This window comes from Emys orbicularis, chromosome 17 (genome assembly GCF_028017835.1).
Source record: "Emys orbicularis isolate rEmyOrb1 chromosome 17, rEmyOrb1.hap1, whole genome shotgun sequence".
Taxonomy (NCBI): domain Eukaryota; kingdom Metazoa; phylum Chordata; order Testudines; family Emydidae; genus Emys; species Emys orbicularis.
Window position 1 is genome coordinate 3260277 of NC_088699.1, and position 24682 is coordinate 3284958.

The 24682-nt window shown below is 40.8% G+C and overlaps 1 protein-coding gene across 1 annotated transcript in view; it reads right to left on the reverse strand.

The window, feature by feature from the left end:
- Positions 1-464: 464 nt before the first annotated feature.
- Positions 465-24682, reverse strand: part of BLMH (bleomycin hydrolase) — a 32350-nt gene continuing 8132 nt past the window's right edge. Inside the window, exons 5-12 of the mRNA XM_065418133.1 lie at positions 24117-24205; positions 22971-23063; positions 18666-18821; positions 17943-18101; positions 17788-17855; positions 17108-17225; positions 11203-11272; positions 465-1666 (exon numbers count right to left, since the gene is read on the reverse strand). Coding sequence (XP_065274205.1) covers positions 1515-1666; positions 11203-11272; positions 17108-17225; positions 17788-17855; positions 17943-18101; positions 18666-18821; positions 22971-23063; positions 24117-24205 — 905 coding nt within the window. The 3' untranslated portion in view covers positions 465-1514. The remainder of the gene's footprint in view (positions 1667-11202; positions 11273-17107; positions 17226-17787; positions 17856-17942; positions 18102-18665; positions 18822-22970; positions 23064-24116; positions 24206-24682) is intronic.

Here is a 24682-nt window from a genome sequence, read left to right on the forward strand (position 1 = left end):
GGAACCCCAAGAATCCCATTCGTTGCTTGTACGTAGGCCAGCACTGTTTTACCTATAATAGGTGAGTGGACTGTTCTTTTCTGCCCCTATTCTCTTCATTTTGTCCAACCCCACCTTTCTCCCTTCCCCAGTGAGTAAAGGCTCCATGCAGAACAGCACAAGTCATCGTGACAGAGGTCATGGTAGGCAGTTGAACAGCTTGGCTTGATTTGGATCCAAGCATTTACATTGTGCTCATCACCTTGGTATTTAAGCGCCTGTAGTGTGAATGTCTTCATGTGTACACAGCGTGGGTGGAGGGCCTTTGTGACTACTATGGAGAAGATAAAGCAACATGGCTTGTTGAACTGCTTGTGTTTTGGCTCCCCAAGAGTTGTTTATGGGTCACTAGCATCTTTCCCATTCAGTGAAGTTACATATAGCTAATTTATAAAAGAAAACAGCTCTACCCCTAACTCCAGAAAGTGTTTTATTTAAAAGCGTCATAGCACCATCTAGTTTAAGATGTCCAAATAAAATGCAGTAATTAAAAATCCAGTTTTGCTAGAGCAGTGGTTTCCAAAGTGGGATGCGCACACCCCAGGGGGTGCACAAGAGGATCCTTCGGGGTGCGTGGCAGGAGCAGCGCCGCTTTGGCAGTTCGGGTGGCTTTTTTTTTTTTTTGCGCTTCGGCCATGGGTGCGTGCTCAATTTTTTACTGATAGGGGTGCGCGATCAAAAAAGTTTGGAGACCACTGTGCTAGAGCACCATATTCTTTAACTTTGCCTGTGATCATATTTATTATAGTTGTCCTTGCTAATCTTATTGAAAAATAACGCTCCTGTGAGTACAGATTGACACACACCAGAATCAGTCCGTCATACTTTGATAGGGAAGAGCAGAAAGCAAGTCAGGCTAGGTACAAAGGCTCAATGCTGCTGGAATAGGAAACAGTTTTGGAAAAATTACTAGAAGAAAATGGAACCATCTCTGTAGACCTACCTCCTTAAGACCAACTCCTATTATGCAGAAAACCAAAAATGTGAATAGCTCCCTAGAAACAAAATTAAGCCAATACTGAATCTGGACACTTTTATAGTACAAATAAAAACATGAAAGACTTCTTATAAACATTTTGCTGTATTTTTCCTAATATCACTCCGCTAATTAGCCTAAAATATGGCCATCTACAACCCCCTCTCCTATGGAAAGCACTGGTCAAAACAGTTGTTTTACAGAGTTATGTTCATTATTAAAAAAGGTAAAAACCTAAACGGACATTGAAAGCACTTATTATACAGTATCATGATGAGGTGGGTAAATTTTGTGTGTGCGCGCACACAGAATAGCCTGACAGCTTTTTTATTCAGCCATTCAGTAAAGCGCTATTTCCCAAAAAGATTCTTCACATACATTTAAAGATTATGGATCAAGCTGTGTGCTTGGTCTCATCATCTGGCTATGGCTTCCAATCTCTGGGATTCTCTATCACATCTACTTCTGGTTGATCATTAGGAGGCAAGTACTGTGCAGTTCACTTGGCTAATGCACCCATGGGGTCCCATGCTGGCAAGACAATGGGTTCCTGCTGCATCACTGCTAAGATGTCTTCTGGCACATGTTTCTTATCCACCACCACTTCGTACACATACTCCGAAAACCAGTCATCAGACATGATCAGGTAACCTGGAGATAAAAAACAAAGTATGTTACTAACAAAGAACATTAATGATATGGGGAGGCATGGATCTTATGCAAAATTGTATCATGTCTGACAACTTCATACTGTCAATCATAAATAGCAATCATATTTTCACAGCAACTTTCATGACAAAGTCTTGGAGACTTACATTTTCTGTTTTTAGTTATTATGAACTACCTGGTTAAATAGATTTTAGCTACAACAGAGACTTGGAGCAACAAGCCTAAATAGGAAGAAAGTTTGACAAGAGTGTCTTGGGCAGGAAATCCTGAAAACAGCTTTGCAAATACAGGCACCTTTGTGCAAGGAAGAGACCATCTGTACTGAATAAGAGGGTCTGAGCCAGAACAAAAGGATTTCTAATCTGGGCAACAAACAGCAGTCCTGGGGCATAGATCATCCTCATACAAAAGGCAGACCCTCTGAATAGGGGAGGCTCACTTTATAATCGCTCAGTCACGTGTTGCTGTTTTAAAGGACATCAAGAATATGCATATTTAGCTGAATTACAATACACTAGATACATTCCAGATTGCTTAGGCTAAACTTCAGACTGCTTTATCCATGCTTATTAACCACTCCAGTTATCTGGGCTTCCTTGTCCAGAACTCCGTTTCAGGAGATGGAGAGAATGTGTGTGTCCATATTAGATGCTAATTTCTTCCCTCAAACACAAAGCCACTGAGACACCCTCTGGCTGAAATAAATCTTAAGGATAAACTGCACCTCATGTTTACACCATTCCCACTCTAGGAGGCTCTGGCTGGGAATCTTAATGCAAGAGCCTTCTACCTGTATAAAGAAGAAAATCCTACATCTAAAACATCTTGGCTTTCAGCATAATCCTGCTCTCTGAAACAAACAAATGATTTCAGACATTACACACCACCCCATTCCAGGGAATTCAGCATGAATTGAGAAAGTGCACTGTCAGGGAGAGGGAGGCTATATTTGATAGAAGACAGATGAAGCTTTGTGTAATAAAGTTCCTCATGTCCCTATAACAATATCACCACACAATCAAATGAAACAAGAAAATGCCCAAAGAATATGGACAATAAGTGCATCTATCTACACCATCTTGTTTCTAAAGCAAGAGATCAGATTGAATTCCCATAAATTAAAAAGCCTATCAATTGTAATGTGAGCTAGAAGCCGGTTTGGAGGTACTGCCAAGGGAAGCTGCCTTGATTGTTCTCTTTCTTCAGGATATGAGCTCTTGGGACACAAAAAACCTCTCACTCCTGACAGCCAACAAGTAATTGCACCCTGCGAGGATAATGAACTCCCTGCCTCTGTGGCTGTTGACATTCTGCATGTCGGAGCTGGACTGTACGGATTGGGATTGCAGCGTCTGAACAAGGAGGAAGTGCCAAGTAAAACTTCAGAACATGCGAACAGGGATGGTCACTGTTGCTTGAGAAGGCCTGTAGCCAGGGTCACATAGAAAGCCATAATTTTCTTCATTAAATGGAATTATTCCCATGCCTCAAGGGAAACAATATATACACCCCATCTCCACATCCTGTCCAAACAGAACCCCAGGCCCTGCATTCCAGCTAAGAGGGATAAGCAGAGGATAGTGAGTTTTGATTGTATTTCAGGGCAGAAGGCAGTAGTGAAGCCCCATCCACCCATCAGTCTAGTGTTTCTACTCTAGCCATGTCTGTTTATATGAGAGAGAGAGAGAGAGAGAGAGAGAGAGAGAGAGAGAGAGAGAGAAAAAACAGATTCTGGCATAGTATCTTCGTGTTCGGACAAGAGGCTCACCAGGGCCTAACAGATGACTGCCCAATAAGTACAGTAGGACATTTAGTTCTCAGGTACTACCCTAGCAGAAAGCTGCTCCATGTTTCTCACTTCTTCCCCCAAGAAAAGCCTAATGAAGGGAGCATTATTAGGAAGAGCCAAACAAGGTTGGTCCAGTGGTTCGGGCACTAGACTAGAACTTGGGAGACCCAGGCTAAAGTCCCTGCTCTGCCAGACTTCCTGTGTGAAAGTGGATAAGCCACTTAGCGCCTCTGTGCCTTAGTTCCCCATCTATACAATGGGCTAACAGGACTGCCATACCTCCCAGGAGCGTGAGAATAAACACAAAGGTTCCCAAGTGCTCAGACATTACAGTCAAGTTCCTAGGATAGAGAAAGAATGAGGCTGTAGTAAAGATGCTAGGAATAAAAGGAGGAGAGGAGAGAGCCAAAAGGGATGACAAATTAACAACTGTTTACATGGCTGCTAGCTGGAGACGTACAGTAAGAAAGGCTTCTCTTCGTGCCAAAGTAGACTGAGACCCCGTCAAACAGATGGGATAACATGATTCAATGTTCATTCGACGTTCACCTTTGGAGACCTCCTCCTTGGTTTTAAAAAGATGTCTGATTGGAGATGCTGGGTTCAGAGTTAACACTGTACTGATTCCCCAAGACACAGAGTGAGCAGAGTTATTAAACTCATCTGCAAGGCTGATAAAGTGACCAATAAAATATAGAATGGAAAGTTTTGCTGGAAGGAAGTTTGTCTTATTCAAAAAAAACCAAAAAAAAAAAAAAAAAACCCAACGCAATATTTGTCAGCAATTGCATTCGTTCCTTGGGAAAAACTAAAGGGATTCCAAGAAAACAAGAGTGTTACAAGAGAATCATGTAATTAGTGAATATTTAGGAGAGGCGACGTTCACTGTTCCACAGGCTTCCCTTTCCCCACTACAAGCACCCTAGTGATGGTTCTGCTCCCAGGTCACGCACACGTAATAGCAGATGTGTTTAAATTGCTCCCCACCTTCAGCAGCTACATAGTGTGAAGGCCCCTCTTTGATCCAGCCTTCACTTCCAGGATTAGGCAAATCTAGGAAGACTGGTGGGCTGTCAGGTATCCCACCACACCAGCTGTGTAAAGGGACCCAACTGGATAATATGGGTCCAAAGGAAGGGGTGCACATGGGGGAATGCCAGTAGTTTCTATATCCCACTATAACTTCAGCCTCCTCATGGCCTGAAAGCCGAATCTCTGCTGTATTGTTTCAAGCGGTAGGTAGCCTTTGACGTCCTGCTCAAGAAACAGTGAAGTTGGGGCCTGTTTTTATCCCAAACCTCCAACTGGGTCTCAAATGTTATGTGCCAAGTGTAATGTACTCCTTGGACTCTTCCCTAGTGATGGACCCTGGTGCTCTGTATTGGGTTTATCCATGTACAGCTTTACAGGGACATGCGGTGAGGTGGTGCTGCCCAAATCCTTCCTGAGACAGAAGATACAAAGCTCGCTGCCAGGCTCACTCAGCAGTCTAGCAAGTGTGCTAGGGTATCAGAGTTCAAATCCCAAACTCCCTGGGCCAGCAGGGGCTGAATGCTGAAAAGGCACAGCTGGGGATGAAGCACCATGCTGCTCTCAAGTAATCTCTTATGGTCAATGCCCAAAGAAGAGCTGATAGGCTCTAGAGGAACATGTCTAGTTGCTCTCGGCTAAAGGGAAGGTTGTTGTGGCCCACAGATGAGAAAACTGTCCTAGGGTTTACCAGCTCAAACCAGCTAGGTCTGATGGAACATTTAAAAGTATAAGGAAATTTCCCTGACCTAAAACACAAACAGACAATAAGCAAGACTAAAGAAAGATTGCATCTTATGAAAGAGAGCAGATGAATGACAGTAACCCATCCCAAAGGATGTTGTGTTCACATGTATGTGGCGTGTGCACATGTTCATGTCAGGAACATGGAAACAGATTTACATCCCCTGTACAAAACAGTGCAACACTTTACAATAAGACAACAACCTGTTTTGGAATTCTAAAGGAACAGTTGAGCTCCTATGAAATACACACAGAAGAACTCATTGATGCAAAAGGAGTTCATGTTTGTAATAAAGTGATATTTGAGGCAGTAAATGGGTGTTGCTGCTTATAAAAAAGCAGTTTAAGCTGCAATGCTGGCAGACAAGCTCCACAGAGTAAATCTTGAGCAAGAGGAGTAATCTGGTTAGCTTTCAGCTTGTTATTTTTAAACTCTGAAAGTGTGAAGTGCTATACGTTGTCATCTTATGTAGTTACAGCAGTTACTGTTGGTTGACTTTGGATTTTAATACTCTTGTGAAGGAAACAAATGGGGAGAGCCAGGAATAGCAGAGGCTCTTCCTACACAGACCTGTCCAGGTACCGCAGTCCTCCTCTGGGAGCTCCCACCAACGTTCCAGCCTGGTGTCCATTTGCACAGCTCCACCAACACACTTTAACCGTAACCCTTCTCCACTTAAAATGTGTACTCCTCATGAGTAATGGCTGCCTTTTGGACTTAAATGGGTCTATCCTACATGAAGGGTTTGAAATAAGGAACTTTGCCTTCTAAGCACTCAGACCAATTAAATTTATTTCACTTCAAAGCCACATTCAAACCTTCTTCTGGATAGGCAAAAGGCAAGTGCAAAGTTGCTAATAACTGACCTGAACACCATTAACTCTACAGTAGTCTTATTCATCTTTTCCCTTACACTGTTCTACATTGTCCCCAAAGAATGCATATACTCCGCAAGTTCAACTGTACATGATGTCTTTATACCACACTTTGGGAGAGAAATGACTCATTACCTTAACAAAGATATACCAGCAAAAGGAGCTAAGTCCCAATGAATTCCATGCTAAGTATTTGTAAAGGAGGACAAGTGGGGGCACTTCTAGGTTTTTTTCCTAGAAGCATTCCTCCACAACCAGATTAATGGCACCCAACATAACAAGCCAAGTACCTAGAGCCTCTCATAAAACAAATTCTCATGAAGAACAACTGAGTGCCATTCACTAGACCCTACACTTTCAAGATATGGTCAATGACAGTGGTTGCTGTATCGGCTTGGATTCTGAATGCAACCCATATCTTGTTAATGAGCATGTGCTATGACATAAGCATACCAAAAAAAAGCTATAGAAAGTAATGCTTGCTAATCAAATACTAGATCTATTAGTTTGTGCATGGGAAGGAAGCTAGAGGTTCAATATTAACTCTTCGGTGTTGACAGTTTCTTTACATGCTGCAATATTCCCAAGTGCATCTGTTCTAATGGATGGACCCACACGGCTCGTCAACATTGTAAAGTTGAGTGTTTCAGTCTAGTTTCACAGTCAATTTTCTATTAAGACTTCTATCGGATTTTTGTTGGAAAACATGAGTATTGTACTTTGAATTTAAATAGCTGTGTCAGGACAGACAAGCTGCTGCATATGAAGAAGCAGTAGCAAAACAGGCACCTACCAGGAATATTTGAAATGTTAGTGAATTTTTCATGTAACCAGAAAGATTACATCAATAGCTTAAAATGTAAGGCCACATGGTGTTCTCTGAAATTAAACTCAAAGAACTGTCTGTTTTTGACTCCACAAGAATAAAATCAAAGAACTTGTTCTAAATATACTCTATTATGGGGTGAAAGACCCCCAGGCACACTGGGAATTTTCAGCCATGCTAAGGCTTGTGAGAGTGACTAGGCATTAATCCCCATCACAAAACCAGAATGCCTTTGATATAGTTATCTGCCTGTCAAGTCCCTGTCCAGGGAATGCTACAGCTCAAGACTGGGGAACCTGTAGGTCAGATTTTTAGCATAGCTTAATATGGACCCAGAGTTGGAATAAAAAGCTTTTGCGATTAAGGTAGATGTCCACTGCTAGAGTTGCATTACCTTGCACAATATCTGCTCATAACAGTGACCGGAACCAGGCATAGGGTCAGTCCCTCATTTCCAGAATAATAAATTTCACTAGACAAAAGTTAGCAAAAGAAAGAAACAGCATCTGAAATGAGTGCTGTAGACTTACCACATGAAAGCTAAACGTAACTTTTATGTCTCTGTAGAAGCATTATTATTTGAATAATATCAGCTGCAGCTTGGTGAGATCCTACAGATGAGACAACTCTGGTAAAGAGAGCTAGATAATAAGCAGGACGCTATAATCAGAAAGTCTCACCGTAAAACGTGCCAATTAAGTTAGATTGCATTCATCTTTCCTTTCTATTTAAAAAAGGATAAAGGATTTTTGAGATAAGCGTGTGCTAAGAGATTTCTTGGAAGTGACCAATGCCTAATTTGGTCCTGCACAGCTGTTCCTAGTTTATCTATTGGCTCTCTTTAAAAGATTTCCTTTGCATAATCTCTGGAATTCTGGCTATTTCAGAACAAAAATGTTAGCTTATTTTCAGATGGGAGAATTACGTATTTTGCAGCAAAAGATAAACTACACAGAACAGCAAAGAGACCCTCTTCCTCCCAAACACAAACTTGTCAGACAGTAATGCTGTACTTTTATTATTTTGCAAAAGGTAATACATTTCAGACTGGATGGGCATTCGACAAACTAATCTAGACCAGGCCCATGCAGAAGGATTTGAGAACAAACCCCTTAACGTGGATCATCTTTGGCTATCAACCCTTATGAGTACTGGGTAGCACGCTGGTTTTTGTTGAAGTAGGGTTCATTAGGAATATAGGGGAGCAGGCACTGGTTTGTTGCTATAAAGCTATTCATGTATTCTGGGCTGAATGCACTCGTTCGCCATTGTAGGTTGCACTTAAATGTTAGGCAGGTGACATTTATGGTTGTTTGGGGGGAGAAGGTATGGAGCACTTATGGGTGGAATGGGGGGGGGGTTTGAAGAGACCATGGGCTTACTAAGAATGGCAGATTTCATTAACTGATCCAGAATTTGTACACCTTTGTTTTTCAATTAGTTATGACCGTATCTTTTTTAAAATAAGATTCTCTTATAGCTGGGCAAAAGCAATATTACTACAAATCAGTGTCCCCCTCACAATGGATGGACAACCCTTTCATAACCAGTGTTTGCAGCCCAATGTTCCCAAGCAATCCTAAAACACCACCACAATGTGGCATATGGTACTGGGAGGAGGAAGGGACAGAATTAGGAGGAAGGGAAGACTTCATAAGAGCACATTTTGATTTCACAACTCTAGTGCTTGTGGTCCATGCTCTACTGTGTTAGCGAAGGTGGCAATGAGTGCAGGATTGCATGGCAGTAGGCACAAACTACCAAGGGAAGTGGTGGATTCTCTCTCTCTCTGTTTTCAAATCAAGACTGGATGCCTTTCTGTAAGATGTGTTTTAAAACAAGTTATTGGGCTCAATACAGGGTTGCCTGGGTGAAATTTAAAGGCCTGTGCTATACAGTAGGTCAGACTAGATCTATGGTCCCTTCTGGCCTTAAGCTATGAATGTACAAGGAGGTTATTACAAAGCAATCATCTATTTAGCTAATTTTTTAAAAAATCTTTTAAGACTTTTTTATCATCCTTTTCACAAATTTTTTTAAGACTCCAACTACCGATCATAACTTTAAACTAGAACTAGGATTTACTTATTAGACATGAGCTGAACAAGCAACTTTTTAAAGAATACCTCTAATCTCTCGTGTGTATTGTATTGGTTGTCATGCTTCATTGCCGTCAACTAGGAGAAGTAAACGGATAGGCAAACGTGCATATTTCCTGAAATTCCTCTTGGCAAGTCATACAGATGTTTGAGAGGTCCTGCCCTCTCCACAGCATATCAATATACTCAGCCATAGTTTGGCATCACTACAAAGGAAAACAAAACTGTCTACAGGAAACCACCAATAAACCACTCAGCCCTGCAGGGCACCAAACTGAGTTTTATTGCTGCCTCAAATTCATCATAGTCATTCCAAGAAGTATTTATATAATGCAACAACAATTAGAAATCAATCAAGCTGGAGGGGAAGGAGCCAGTGATCTGTTGATTAAGAGAAATATTACTAGCACTTAAAATTTGTTTACACAAAATTTGGGCCACTGAGTTTGGTGGTAGAAGTCAGCCAACATCCATTCATAATATTTTTCATGTGGAGATTAAAAGATTTGCGCTATCAAATTGCTAAAATAGTTACAAGACAAGGCCAAGACATCCCTCTGATAAAGCAGACTGCGCACTTGTATTTATCCTCACATATGGGGTCTCAAAATGCTTTACAAACATTAAATGAGGCCTTGCAGTATGCAAGATCTCTCTTATCTATGGTCTACTGATGGGAAAACTGAAGTACAGAAATTAAGTGACTAGCCCAAATCACACAGGAAACCTGTAGCAGAGTCAGGAATAGAAGGTAGGTCTCCGGAACTCCTGGATTTGGTATAACCCCAAGACTACTCTTCTGAGGAAGTTCAATATAGTACGTCCTGTACAGTCCATGCTATCTAATCCCCTCTCAGAGGCTGTGGGCAGCAGACTCTTTTGAAGACAGGTCACAAACAATGGAAAGAGAACAACTGGAATCTTCAGTCTCCATCTTTACTGTTTCTGGTGGTTGCTTATAATGAAGTCATTTGTTCCACTGACACAGCAAAGCCAAGGTTGCACCAGAACATGAATTGCAGCTGGCACTTTAATACATCACAACAATTCAGGATTTCGATTCACTTCACTATGAATGGAACAGGAATACTTCCAAGTTCACTATAAGCTGGTTCCATTGTATAGTTACATCTTACTTTCCCATTTGAGGATTTTAAAATAAATTCCTGATTCTTGCTTCAGGGAGATGGCTGAGGAAGCCCACAACGCCCAGCCTAGCTACTCCTTTTCTTTCTCTGGCTTGCAGAGCGAACATATTGTAGGCATCTACTTGTCTGCTTATCTTCGGTAATTACACTGCCCCTTGCACCTCTTCTGTTGCCAAATTGCAGATATTGGCAGTAACTGCAGGAGGAGTTCCTTAATCTACCTTAAGCATCACCTTAGCCTGTGCCCTAGAGGACAGTGAACTCTAGTGTGACTCAGCCTCCATGTTTCAGTCTGACAAGATTTTTCCAGTGAGCCAGGATTTTACAGCGAGCTTGTAATTGGGATCCATCCTGTGTAATCCCCACATTCTGAAAAATCAAATCTGAAACTTCAGTAAAAGTCAAAGCATATTCTTCTGCCCTACCTCAACTGATTCCACAAACAAGTACAATTGGAATGGCAGCCACCTAATCGCTCCTATGGGAAATAAATATGGACATTCATTGCCATTTCACGAGGCAGCATTCAGCCGAACAGGTAGCACACGATGCTACCAGGCAGGGATCCAAGTTCAGAATTATGCTTCTAAGCTAGTGGTTTTCAACATTTTTCTTCATTTGCAGACCCCTAAAAAAATTCAAATGAAGGAGCAGACCCCTTTGGAAATCTTAGACACAGTCTGCAAACCCCCCAGGGTCCACAGTTTGAAGACCATTGTTCTAAGCTCCTAGACCACTGGAGACTGAGGTAGACTATATTATTCTACAACTAACTCTGTGGGACATGAGTTTTGAAGAAAACATGACTACACTAAGATTACTGCTTCTCTTCCTACAAGTATTATGGTGTAGGATCTCACTTGGTGCACACTTACTGCTGGTAATCTTTTGCCTCAACTGACATCTATGAAGTGCCTACCACCACAAGGCCCTTTTCCCTTCCAGTTCTTTATTTCCATATATGGAGTTCGGCAATGTAGTCATGTGATTGCTATGATTTATGTTACCTTTAATACCACGATCTTCACCCCAGGAGTTCTCCACCTTCCATTTCTCAAATGATCCTTCTTGCCCATCCTGAACAAAGATGGAAGTAAAACATGCATTCAGTGGAGAAATTCCTCAAAGTTTCTGACAGTCAGTGCTCCTACTTCTAAAATCATTGCCAACAGAACCACCAACCTGACACACAGATGTCTTTGATGCTCATGCTAAGGAAACTGGTAGGCAGACTCTCAGAACCACAAAACTTTATTGTTCTGTTTGTGATGATTTTAGAAGCAGAAGCACTGACCGTTGTAAGAAACTGTCTCCTCCTTTTAAGGTACAGTTTCTGATTAGTTGAGGTAATTATTCCATTTTTCTATTACAAAACACATCTACATTGTGTTTTTACAAGACACAGAGTAAGTCGCAGTCCCTTTTAAAAACTAAGTACTTTGCAGTTGCATTACAAGCATTCTTTACCTGTTAGTATTGGACTTAAGATCCAGAACCTATGTTACTTGTTTGACATAGAGAAAGTTTCTCTGAGAATGTTTCTATTTGCATGACTGTCACAACAGTAACAAAAACTAAGTATCTGAAGTTTATAAAATTCTTCCCCCGCACCCTTGAGTTGGACTCAATTAAGTAATTCTAACAGATGAGAGTATGTGGACTATTTCTGGAAACTTTGGTAAGATTTTAGAGAGATGTTTCTTCCTTCCTGTGATTATCCTTGCTAATCTGATTTGAAAGATGCTTACAGTTTCTTGGATAACCTGCACCTTGCATATCCACCTATAGAGTATCAAGTCTATTCAAAAAGAACAGGAGTACTTGTGGCACCTTAGAGACTAACAAATTTATTTCAGCATAAGCTTTCGTGGGCTGCAGCTCACTTCTTCAGATGCATAGAGTGAAACACACAGACAGAAGATATTTATACATACAGAGAACATGAAAAGGTGGAAGTACGCATACCAATTGTAAGAGGCCAATCAATTGAGATGAGCTATCAGTAGCAGCAGAAGAAAAAACTTTGAAGTGATAATCGAGATGACCCATAGAAGGTGTGAGGAGAACTTAACATGGGGGGAAAAAAATTCAATTAGTGTAATGACCCAACCATTCCCAGTCTCTGTTTAGGCCTAAATTAATTGTGTCTAATTTGCATATTAATTCAAGTTCAGCAGTCTCTCTTTGGAGTCTGTTTTTGAAGTTTTTTTGTTGCAAAACTGACACCTTCAAGTCTCAGAGTAGCAGCCGTGTTAGTCTGTATCCGCAAAAAGAACAGGAGTACTTGTGGCACCTTAGAGACTAACAAATTTATTAGAGCATAAGCTTTCGTGGGCTACAGCCCACTTCCTCGGATGCATATAGAGTGAAACACATATTGAGGAGACATATATACACACACACAGAGAGCATGAACAGGTGGGAGTTGTCTTACCAACTCTGAGAGGCCAATTAAGTAAGAGAAAAAAACTTTTGAAGTGATAATCAAGATAGCTCAGTACAGACAAAAAGAACAGGAGTACTTGTGGCACCTTAGAGACTAACAAATTTATTAGAGCATAAGCTTTCGTGGGCTACAACCCACTTGTAGCCCACGAAAGCTTATGCTCTAATAAATTTGTTAGTCTCTAAGGTGCCACAAGTACTCCTGTTCTTTTTGCGGATACAGACTAACACGGCTGCTACTCTGAAACCTGTCAGTACAGACAGTTTGATAAGAAGTGTGAGAATACTTAAGTATTCTCACACTTCTTATCAAACTGTCTGTACTGAGCTATCTTGATTATCACTTCAAATACTTAAGTATTCTCACACTTCTTATCAAACTGTCTGTACTGAGCTATCTTGATTATCACTTCAAAAGTTTTTTTCTCTTACTTAATTGGCCTCTCAGAGTTGGTAAGACAACTCCCACCTGTTCATGCTCTCTGTATGTGTGTATATATGTCTCCTCAATATATGTTTCACTCTATATGCATCCGAGGAAGTGGGCTGTAGCCCACGAAAGCTTATGCTCTAATAAATTTGTTAGTCTCTAAGGTGCCACAAGTACTCCTGTTCTTTTTGCGGATACAGTCTAACACGGCTGCTACTTTGAAACTAGTCTATTCAAGTCCTTTCCTAGTTAGGATCAGTGCACACAAGTCCACAAAGTAACATGTCACATGAAAGGTACTCAAGTTCCCGGGAGGCAGCATTCCATCCTATTGGAGGATGTGTAATGTTTTTAGCTAATGAGGAACAGCGGATGTGCCCAAAGAGTCACTTTTTTAGAATCAGCAACAAACAAATAGGTAGTTTAATCTAATCAAGGCAGAAGAAAAATACTAAAGGGTTTTGCTATATTTTAACATCAAAAACCTCAGCCGAAAAGAGGATTCTTAAGCAAATTTGGTTTTGTCTTTTTCAGTGAATTAGCTCAAGCCATTTTATGTCTTAGATAAAACACAAGATGTCTAACTTGTGTGACATTAACACTTGTGCCCTCCCCTAAGCCCCATGACACTTCCCCTTCCCATAACAGGTATTGTCTGTCAATAGGAGAGGAAGTTATTTTGGTGAAGTACTTTTCCTGTTTGCATTCACAGCCTGGAAGGTCTCTTTCCATATACTGGTTCTTGAGGATTGCCGAGCGAGGGCAGCGCTGCTGTAACTCACCTGGATACTATAGGGGCTGCTCATTGGGCTTTTTCCACCCTGATAACCCCACTTTTAACTTTCAGCCTTTCAATGGAGGCTTCCCCCTCACACACCACAACTCAGCTTTGGTCTCCCTGGAGACATTCTCTTCCAGAGGGGTGCCTATTAGCTGTTTCACCATAGTTTTTTTTTAGCATCCCCAAAGTAGACTTTCACAGCCTTCATGGGGAACAGTTCCTGGTCAACATTAAAAAATGGAAGCCAGTTAGGGCCCCCAAGAAAGGCTGTAGACCACCACCACACAGAATCTCCTCAAATGTGGGTCACTAGGAGGCAGAGCTGAATTGTTTCAGCTAGTCTGAGTCCACACTGGCTTTCAGCATGTTTAATGACCAGTTCAAGCTTAATCAGTTCAAACTGAACCAGTTTAGTGTAGACTCAGGGCTGGTCTACACTGCCGCGCTAGTTCGGCGGCTGGGGATCGAAGTTCCGGGTTCGATTTATCGCGTCTGGTGTGGACGCGATAAATCGAACCAGGAAGTGCTCGCCGTCGACTGCGGTACTCCAGCTCGGCGAGAGGAGTACCACGGAGTCGACGGGGAGCCTGCCTGCCGCGTGTGGACCGCGTCTGAACCGCGGTAAGTTCGAAGTAAGGTATGTCGAATTCAGCTACGTTATTCACGTAGCTGAATTTGCGTACCTTACTTCGACTTGGGGGGTAAGTGTAGACCAAGCCTCAGACTAGCTGAAACAGTTCTGCTAGATCTCCTAGTGCCCCACAGTGCACTGGTGAAATCTCCCTGGTTCAGCTCAGAAGCAGTGCATTCTGGAACTGTTACTAGGATATCGGTAACTAGGAGTCATTGCAACTGAAACAGTTTAGGACATGGCTTAAGAGAACAAGGGGCAAACATGAAACATTCATTAAGGCAAGTGTGGAACCCTGAACTGTTTGTGCTTAAACTGGTTCAATGACAAAGCAGTTCTCTAGTGTAGTCAAGACAGCATTCCATTCCAAGCTTCATTAGCACTCTAGCGTATATTCCACATTCTGAAAGAGTCTCATCTGTTTTTACATCATCATCAAGCAAACAGAAGCACTGAGAAGATAACCCCCCTGTGCTTACTAAATAAGAAGATCCTTAATCCACAGGCTTCCCCATAGCAGTTCCCATGAAGAACTATTAATTCATTTCTCTCCCTTTCTTCTGGTATTCTGCCCTCTTCTGTGATGTTCATGATAATGTAGGGTTAACTCTGGTCTTTGGAAAAATCTGCCCCTTACCTCCCTTTATTACGGTAGTAACTACACTGACATTTTATAGTTTTGGGATGAGGTTGGGGAAAAAACACTTTAAAAGTAGACAAGAGTCCTTAAAATGAGATACTCGAGGTGTACCAAAAGCACTAAATTGAGTCCGCTCATAAGCACTTTCTGACATGTAAATTGAACAAAAAATATATAGCATGGTTTAGAAATACTGGCATGGATTAAATGTGCCTCTTTTGGAAATAAATTACATTGTAACATTGAAGAAAATCCCATTGCAATCAAAACCTTTTTACAAAACAGGTAAAAAACTAATGCTTTGATGGATTTACAACTACCTTTGAAAGCTCCTTTAGATTAAAGTCAAGGTTTATATAAGGCAACATGTTCAGACAAATACACAATCTAGCTATTATTTTAGTAAGAAAAATGCCTTCAAATTCTGGACATCCTCTACAGTTAAAGAAGCACCACTTCCTTTAAGTGACCTCCTGGCTCTAGAGACATCCATCTCTCACATTCTTCAAGACCCAAAGTATATATAGTCTATGTATGGGAATGTGTTTTCAGTTTAGCAGATCTTCCTTACATTTGTCAAAGTTCTGGGTTTAGGTGGCAGTATAAGAGAGCCCATTCATTGATTCCAATAGCCAGATTGTGTATCAGAGTTTAACTTTTGCATACCAAAACCCTAAGAGGGTAAAAAATATGAGCTGCAAATCAAGGAAGCAGACTGCCAGGAAGGAATTTCTACTTATATAACTTTTTTTTTTTTTTTTTTTTTGGAACAGCAAAACAGTTCAGTGTGAAAAGAAGCCAGATTGCAGCATGAGTCACTTTATATAAAAAATATCCACTTAAGGAATGTAAAGTTACTATACACATATACACAAACTTCACACCGATTACAGGTTTATATAAGAATTTCAAACAGCTACAAATGTGTAAATCATTTTAAATCTCAAAATTTCAGAAATCAATAGAATATCCTTTAATCTTCACACAGGATTAGTTCTGTAATCTGACACTTGAAAAGCATGTGTAAATTGTAGAAGACCAGTGTGTAGAATACTATTGAATTTTGAAAAGTAGTTCTAAGAAAAACTGATGGCTCAACAATCCCATGTCACACCCTTGCATGAAGTCCTGACTCTCTGGGAAAGTTTTTAATAATATGTAAGCACTTACTTCTCAGACCAAGTAATCTTGGTTTGGAAGAGATTACTTTTTCAAAGGATTCTTAAAAACTTTGACTTTGTGTTTTGATGTAGGGGGAAGTCTCCTCAATTTTTCCAGAAAACAAAAGCTGAAAATTATAATGACTTCCAGGTATCCAAAGATACTGAATTTCACATGGGTCTCTCAGATGCCATTTCTCTGGTTTATTAGCATGCAGTACAGCTGTTGGCAATGTAAAAGTGCTAAGAGCTGTACTGCTGTTTGGGGGTTTAGATTCTTCTCTCCTATTAGTGGGTGTGTCACAGAAGTCATGTGCTACTAATTTTGAGGGATTGTTAGTTATTTGAGTGCCTCCTGCAGGCTGTTCAAGAAAGTTTTAAAGGAGTACAATGCTTGGTGCTAGACCTAGACTAGATTAAGTAGTGTGCTGTAGAGATGTGCGATCATCTTTGATTCCCTGGTCAGTAGGATAAATCAGAATTCACATACCATTTAAAGCCAGCCAAGCTATATTTTAAGTTCCTGGAAAATACAAGTCAAGTTTCTTTGCCCTTCTCAAAGAATTTCTGGACACAAAAACCAAGCCACTGCCCTGTTGTCTAGGATTGCTCACTTGTTCGGAGAAACTAAAAATAGTAATTTACCAACGAGTGACACAGGCGAATAAGACATCAGGCATCATGCGCAGGTGTGATGTCCTGCACATATGCTGCCCTTTAGCAGAACATGTACATTGTGAATGAACCCTGAGCATATAAACAAACTGCAGGAGAGTTCAAATACATCTGTGCAAACAGCACAAGTGCTTGCAGAGGAGATCTTACCTTCTCCGTGAAGGCAGTGAGGACCATGGCATGGGTCATCATTGATTCTCCAAACATTAATCGTTCTGCTTTGTTCATGTTCTTGACGGAGACACCGAACACCAGCTCATGATCAAACCTACAAGTAAGCCATACAAAGGAGATGAAGACAGGAGGGAAGGAGGAATCAGTGGAACGTAACATCCAATGATGTATTGCACAGGGCTTTGACAGATGCTTAGCTCCTCTTCAAATCTCGAGTTAGAATAAATACTATATGGACCCTTTTGGCATTCCCCTTAGTGGAATGCCATCCACTAAGTACTAGGAAATTCAAGTAACTACACAAGACATTCAGAGGGGTGCTACATTCCCTTCCTTTTTGCCTTGCAAGAGGCACAGACAGGATATACTGCATTTAAGTCCATTTCTCTTCAGCTAAGAATATTTTACATTAACATTTCACATCAGTGAATTAGCAACCGAGCACATTTTCAGAGTATCAACATTTCATTTAACAGCCAAAAAAGAAGGGGATTTAACAACAGGAAGAGAGAGCCAAATGCACACTTGTCTTACTCATTTTGGGTAAAAATCATTTTTTGGACACCATTTGTCACCTTCGCATTTGCAATTTGTAGCAAGATTGCCATGAACAGAGAGCCCAAAAAACCATGGTGTTTTAGATTTCCTGCACTTACACATTCAGGTCAATGATGCCCAGCTTGCTATGGAAGTATTTCCCAACATCGCAGCCGAACCACACAGCCTAAAAATAGGAGAAAAGAGTCATGCCTGGGCCACATCCCAAGATAGAAAAAACATGTTGTGCCACTGATTGGAAGAAAACACAAACCTCGCCATCTTTAATAGACGCTGCAGCCAGCTTCTTCAACAGATCAACAGGCTGGTTGTTGTAGAGTGTTTTTCTTCCTCCCACCAGGTTGCCCAGGTACGCTACCGTGTATAGCTTGTTGTACTGGTTCTGGGGTCGAGGATCATTCACTAGACAAATCTGCCATGAGTAAGAGGTCACTAGTTAAATTATAAATCAATTGAAGCCTCAAAACAAACAACTCTTGATATATCAGATTAGTTCTTCTGCTCTAGCTAGTTGACCATCCCATGCAAGTGAGGACAGCTTCAGCTGGAACATCAGAAGTTTATTGAATGCAATAGAAGACACGCTCTAAGCTGGTCCATGTATCCCTAAGTGCTGCACAGGAACCTCATTCTATTCTAATTATTAATATTTTATTATCAAGGCCCCCATGGCTAAGCCACTCAAGATCTTACAGCAGCATGAAAACATAATTAAAGTACAATTAATCCATAAAAAAAATCATCCAAATTAACACAAAACCAAGTGAGGGGCGCAGTACAAATACAAAAAAGGACGTGGATGCAGAAAGGAAGAAGGGGGAATAAATTCAAGGCCAACTTTGACTCAGTTGATAGCCTCACACATTCCCCATAGCAAGCTGTGTAAGAAGCCCTGCTTCAGCAACAGCACATAGTACTATACATTGAACATTAAAAGGGGCTCCAGAAACAGCAGGCATTGGTTGTATTTTCCAACCTTGTCTTCCATGTTGAAGAGGGGTTTGATGTGTTCCTGATAGAACTGCAGTGGTGTCATAGGGCCAATCTTGTGGTAGTTCTTCTCCTTGTCTCGGAACTCCCAGGAGAAGGTCTCAGGAGGGTTCCCCAAACAGGTGTTCACTATTCTGAATACCTGCACAGGAAAGCCGATATGGGCATGAAAATTCACCCAAGCCTTTCGTCATGGGCTATCGATTAAGCACCAAAATTCTGCAGCTGGGCCAGTTACAGAAATGCCATTAGTCAATTGATATCTTCATGGGGACCAGCTGCAGAATCAGACCCTTAATGTTTATTTTTAAAACATCTGAATAACCCTACGCTGGTCAGTTTCCCCCATCCGGTACTAAGAATCCTCACTCTGCAACACCGCTGAACGTCAAATTAAAGGCCACAAAATCCAGAGCTTCCTCACCATGCTAGAAACACTACAGGTTCCTGCTCAAGCTTTTTGTCATTTTGCTCAGCCACTAATATATTCAATTCCAAGCTGTAGGAGTATGGTAGCAGTGAAATACAATAAAAACATATATGGCTCAGCTGAAACACTGTCCAATCCTTAACTCTAGCAACTCCATTGAAGCGCAGTGAAACCTTCCCCTAGATAGAAGCGGTGTTTAGACTGTGCAATGGAACCAAAAGCACTTACAGTCAAAGACCACAATAAGGACAACAGCTTTTGAGACAAAGTTGCCAGGCCAGCTGCCACCTTTCAGAAGACCCCTCCCTCCCCACTAGCATATATAAATATTGTTTGGGAAAGGGCTCTAATAATGTATGTCTTGTCTTATGGACACCATAATCCTTTCTCCTAGCATACATGCACAGAAACATTTTCGTTCTGATGGTACACCTCCATTAATCACTTTTCCTTCTGCGAGATGATTTGGATTTCTGCTCTCTTTGGAAATCCCCGAATAATCTTCTTGTCTGTTTTAATATATTTAACAATACCTAGATTTAGAGTTAAGTATAATTTAACTGAAGGGCTCTGGCAGTTGACTTTGTGACATCCTTGGTTGAAATACATAGTCCTTGATAGCTGACATGCATCTATTAATTTCTATTAGATTAAGGATCTTTGGCTAGATGTCAAGTGGACTGTATCCCTTTAAATCAACTTCTCTTTAAGAGGCCAGGCTAGTAGTGGTCCTCTATTATCCAACTATACAAGTGCTCAACTTTATATAGGACATGTCAGGTTTTAGGTAGCTTTCTGGGAGCACCACATTTCCCTTGTGTGGCTAGCTTGTTCAGGCTGCTTTCAATGGCTAGATATTGCAAGGAACAGAACCCCGTTTCTAATAGGCTTTCTTGTCCCATTCTCTCTTTTGAAGCCGTATAGGAATAAAAAACAAAAAACAAAACAAGACAAACACACCATACACTGGGGTTAGGTTAGAAGGTTTCTGTTTTTATCCTCATTTCGCTTGCCATCCAAGATACTTTTATCTAAAAATCTTCACGCCAGTAAATGTTTTAAAGGCACCTTGGATCTTAAATATAGAATACCTTAGTGGCGGGAGCACCAGTGCATTTGGCCATCTACAAGACAAAAGTGTTCCTGCCCTGAAGAACTTATAATCTAATAAGGATAATAGAAGAAATCAGTTCTTAAGTGGAAACAAGGGCATAGGCTCAAGTTTTTATTGGAGAAACTCCCATTTGTTTAGTTTTTATAGAACATGTTTCCAATAAACGTTTTAAAGAACAAATTTAAATCCCCAGCCTCCTACAAATGTTTGATTCTCACACAGATTACGTTTGTACAAAGATAACATTTGCCAGTGGACATCCCCATGTTACCTCAGATAGCCCCGTTTCTCACCACATCCAATTACAGAAATAAAACAGGTCAATGGAGAAAGCTTAAGGAGACCAACAGGCAAAATGATTCCAACCAAAGGAAGGAAAATTGATGGAGACAAAAATCTCGAGTCAACAAGAGCAACCTTGCCTGAAATGGTCTCCTTGGCTTGTTTATCACCACACCCACCACAGCCCACCCCTCAGTATCTCCAAAGCTTCCTCTTTCAATACCCAGGGGAAGCTTGTTTCAACTAAACAGAGCTTTCTATCACGCCGGTGACAGCTAACACCGGGGTAATGTAAGGATACAGTGGCTTTTTGTTTAAAACAAAAATAGGCAGGGAAGAGAAGGGCCACTGCTGATAAGGTAGCACAAAAAGAAAACAGAAGCCAAAAAAATGCAAATAAAATCCAGTGCCCTGAACTTGTGACCTACCATATGCTGCTTTGATAAGGATAAGCATAAGTGTTTCTGCTTGAACACAAGAGATTCAGTATTCACCCAAAGACTATGCAACTGCTCAGCTTCAGATAAAGGATTGGTGCCCACGATAAGGAAATTGAGTCATAGAAATTTGCAAATGAACTCAGTGGAGATGAATGGTGAATAAATCTGGTTTGCCAGGCACAAAACTTGAACTCTAATGTATAGAGAAATGCATTTGAACAAGTGAAGCGAGACAGTATAATCCACCTTAAAAACTGCTAAATGATTTTGCAGGTTTAGAGTCTGACAGGTGCAGCTGGCAATGCTAATTACAACATTTACTAAAAGGAAATCCACTTAAATGGTAGTCAACCAGTAGTGTTGCAACAGGAAGAATAGGGGCTAACTCAAAGGAAGAAAGGGCTTTTTTTTTTTTTTTTTTTTTTAAAACTACACCACACACCAACTCTCTCCAGATTCAGACAGAAATTAGTGAGCCATTAATGAGCTTTGCTTCCAGTTTCTAATGCTGGAAACTAGGAGATTTTAAACAAAGCAAATGAAAAATGTAAATCTGCAGTGAACTCTATGTCTCTGCCTTATCTGAATTAACCAAGCCATTCCAAAGGGCTTCAGGTTAACTCTGCAATTAAGCCCTCCAATGGATGTCTGCATGCAAAGCCTAAAGACAGAAATCACGTTAATGGATATTTAACTACAAAAAGGTAATTTGCAATGTACTGAAGGACAGAATCAAAAGGTCAGAGGTCATTTGGCCCCAGCAGGGCACATTTGATGGAATATAAAGGGTTTTGTTTTAACAAACAAATGTGTTAAGAACACAGTGCCAGTTTTGCTATCACAACATATTTCTTATTCTAACCTTAGAACTGGGGATAGTGAAGCTGTGGATTTGTGCATGAATTGCAGTAAAAGCCCCTGGGTCCCTCTCTCTGGTAGTATCATTTACACAAGGCACAGAAAAGAATACTTCAACAGGAAGCTTTTGAGAAGTTTGCTGAGGGGCGGGGAAGGAAAAGGAGATTTACATCTTCTCCAGAAGAGCTGGTACAAGATGACCCAGTGGGCCTGTTCCATCAGACACTTCTGACAGAGGTATATCCATAAACTTCTGTAAGTAGAGAATACAGAAGTGTATCTTTTTTAGAAATACACATGGCCATATATACCAATCTTAACATACTATGGGCAATAAGTTTGCTGCTTCTAATCCATAACTGCTGGCTATTTGAAAATCAAACTTAAGGAGAACAGAGTAAGATGAAAATAGTGTATAGCATCTCTTGCATTTAAGCCAACCATACAGCAGGGCAAAGTGCTATCTTAAACGGTGGAGAGGTGAGAGCCAGACAATGCACACTACAGCATCACACAGTTGCAAATTAGTTTTAAAGTAAATTCATACAGAGAGGTACTTGGATAGTCTGCCTTTAAGAAAAAGCAACTCATTTGATAAAGTGATTGCAATGCTGCATATTTAGCACAAAGTTTTTTCCATATGCTAACGCATGAGAAACTGAACTTCCTTTTGTTATTCTTTTCTGCTCTCTTGTGGGGAATTTCTGCAACACCACTTGTACTGCACAACTTTAAGTTTACAGTGGGTATACAGAATAGAGTTTCCAATTCTTCTAGCCCTTGCTAGTGAGACCAGGCTGTACATATTATTTTGGTCTCCGCTGAAAATGAAAATACTGGGGTTTATAGTCTGCTAACTACACCCAGAGGAGCAAATTCTCAGCTGGTGTAAGTGTCCTAGCTCCAGGACCCACCCAAGTGGGTAAATGCAATGGTATCCCAAAAATGGGAAGAACAGTTTATGCAGGAAAACATTACTAAAAATAAAAATCACTTAGTAACACTTCAGACAGTACATGGCCATCTGGGTCACTAAGATTTTTGTACAATATAGGGGTTTGTTTTGCACTTTGCAGATAGCTCTAGAACAAGAGTAAGCCAGAATTACTTCATCTGTAGCAGCTCCCTTCTGCTTTGGAAAGAATCAGGTACATATATGTACATTACCTCCTCTATCATAGTGTCCTTTGCAGCAGTGAGTTCTTCCTTAGTTGACCCACTTGCTACCATGTTTCTTAGCCGCACACAGTACTCCCTCATCTGTTTAAAAAGAAAAAGCCATTTTATCACTGTAATAGGACCACAAAAAGTATCGATTTGCAAAACCTGTATATGTGAGGAAATCAAGATTTGCTTTATGGATTTCTATCAGGCATCCAATCACAAAAGGTTTGTTTACAGAAAAAAAAATCCCTATTGATACTACTATTAAGAGTTGGTTCTTTATATTAAATTTTAGAACAATCTAAAACCAACCTTTCGGGCCGTTTGGTTTGCCAGGATTCAAGCTGAAGACCGTAACATGGCAGCCCCGAGCAACACCATTAAACCTCTGGTTTAATTCCAGCATGCCTATTTTATTTACCAACTCATTTCTAGAGATTTCTGGGGAATAGTTGTCCCTTGATCACATGCTCGTGAATTGCCAAAACAAAGCTTTCAGAGGAAAGGTTTGATTGCCATTTCATTTTTTGCCACAATGGATTCAGATCCTTGTCTGATTGCCTAAACCTGCTTTCTTCCTTTGTCACAGTCACTTCAGTATTTCGCATAGCACTGCATGCTTTTCCTGTGCAAGCTGGTTTCAGTTCTATCCTAAGCTCTGTATTTTTAAAATCCATACTTGTAAATCTTAGCCACCATACTTGGCATCATTAAAGCCTTGATCTCTTGGTGGATGGCATAGCGGAAAACCAGCTCTCCCGGGACACATGAAGTTTACAGAAAGATCTTCTGCCAGCCACATAGGTAGAATTTTTCCTTTGTGAGTTAGCGAAATAATGACCATTGTAAAGAGTGCCACAGAGGACATTTTCAAGTTATGGTCTGAAATCAAGAGCATCAAACCCTGTTAGTAGCAGCTATTCATGCACAGACTTCCTCTTTCCTTCCCAGCATTTTAGGACCATTCCCCTTTGCCTTTTAATCCATACAAATGCAGTGTTTGCATAGAAGCAAGGAAGTGCTCAGACTGGCTTTTAGTGCTTTGATCAATAAAGAAAATTTAAGGAAACTAGTCAGGAACATCTGGAGCTTATGATTTCTTCCTATCTGTCTAACCGCTGAGTTTTAGCACAATTTCAGATCTTTTACCTTATGATTCAAAATCTCATTCATCCTCCTGGAGGCCTCTGTGGTGTGAGATTCAGGGAAATTTTTCTTGGGGATAACGCCATGTTTTTCTAGAAGAAAAAGTTGACAAATGTTAATTGTCAATTGATAATCTTGTATGCAGTGTAATTATAGCTGTGTCAGTCCCAGGATATTAGAGAGACAAGGTAGGTGAAATAATATCTTATTGGACCAGCTTCTGTTGGTGAGAGAGACAAGCTTCCAAGCTATACACATCTCTTCTTCAGGTCTCGGAAAGATACTCCCAACATCACAGCTAAATGGATGTTCCACCTTGTATTTAGCTGTGACACTCAGAGTATCTTTCCCAGAACTGAAGAAGAGCTCTGTGGGGCTTGGAAGCTTGTGTCTCTCACCCACTGAAGCTGGTCCAATAAAAGATATCTCACCCACCTTCTCTCTGATTGACAATCTTGTCTTTCTATATGGCCAGTGTTGACATCTGCTCATACCCACGTGAAGCCTTAACTCACCTGGTTTCTATGAAGATAGTCTGGGGCAGAGGTTTCTTAAAGAGTCAGAGCAAG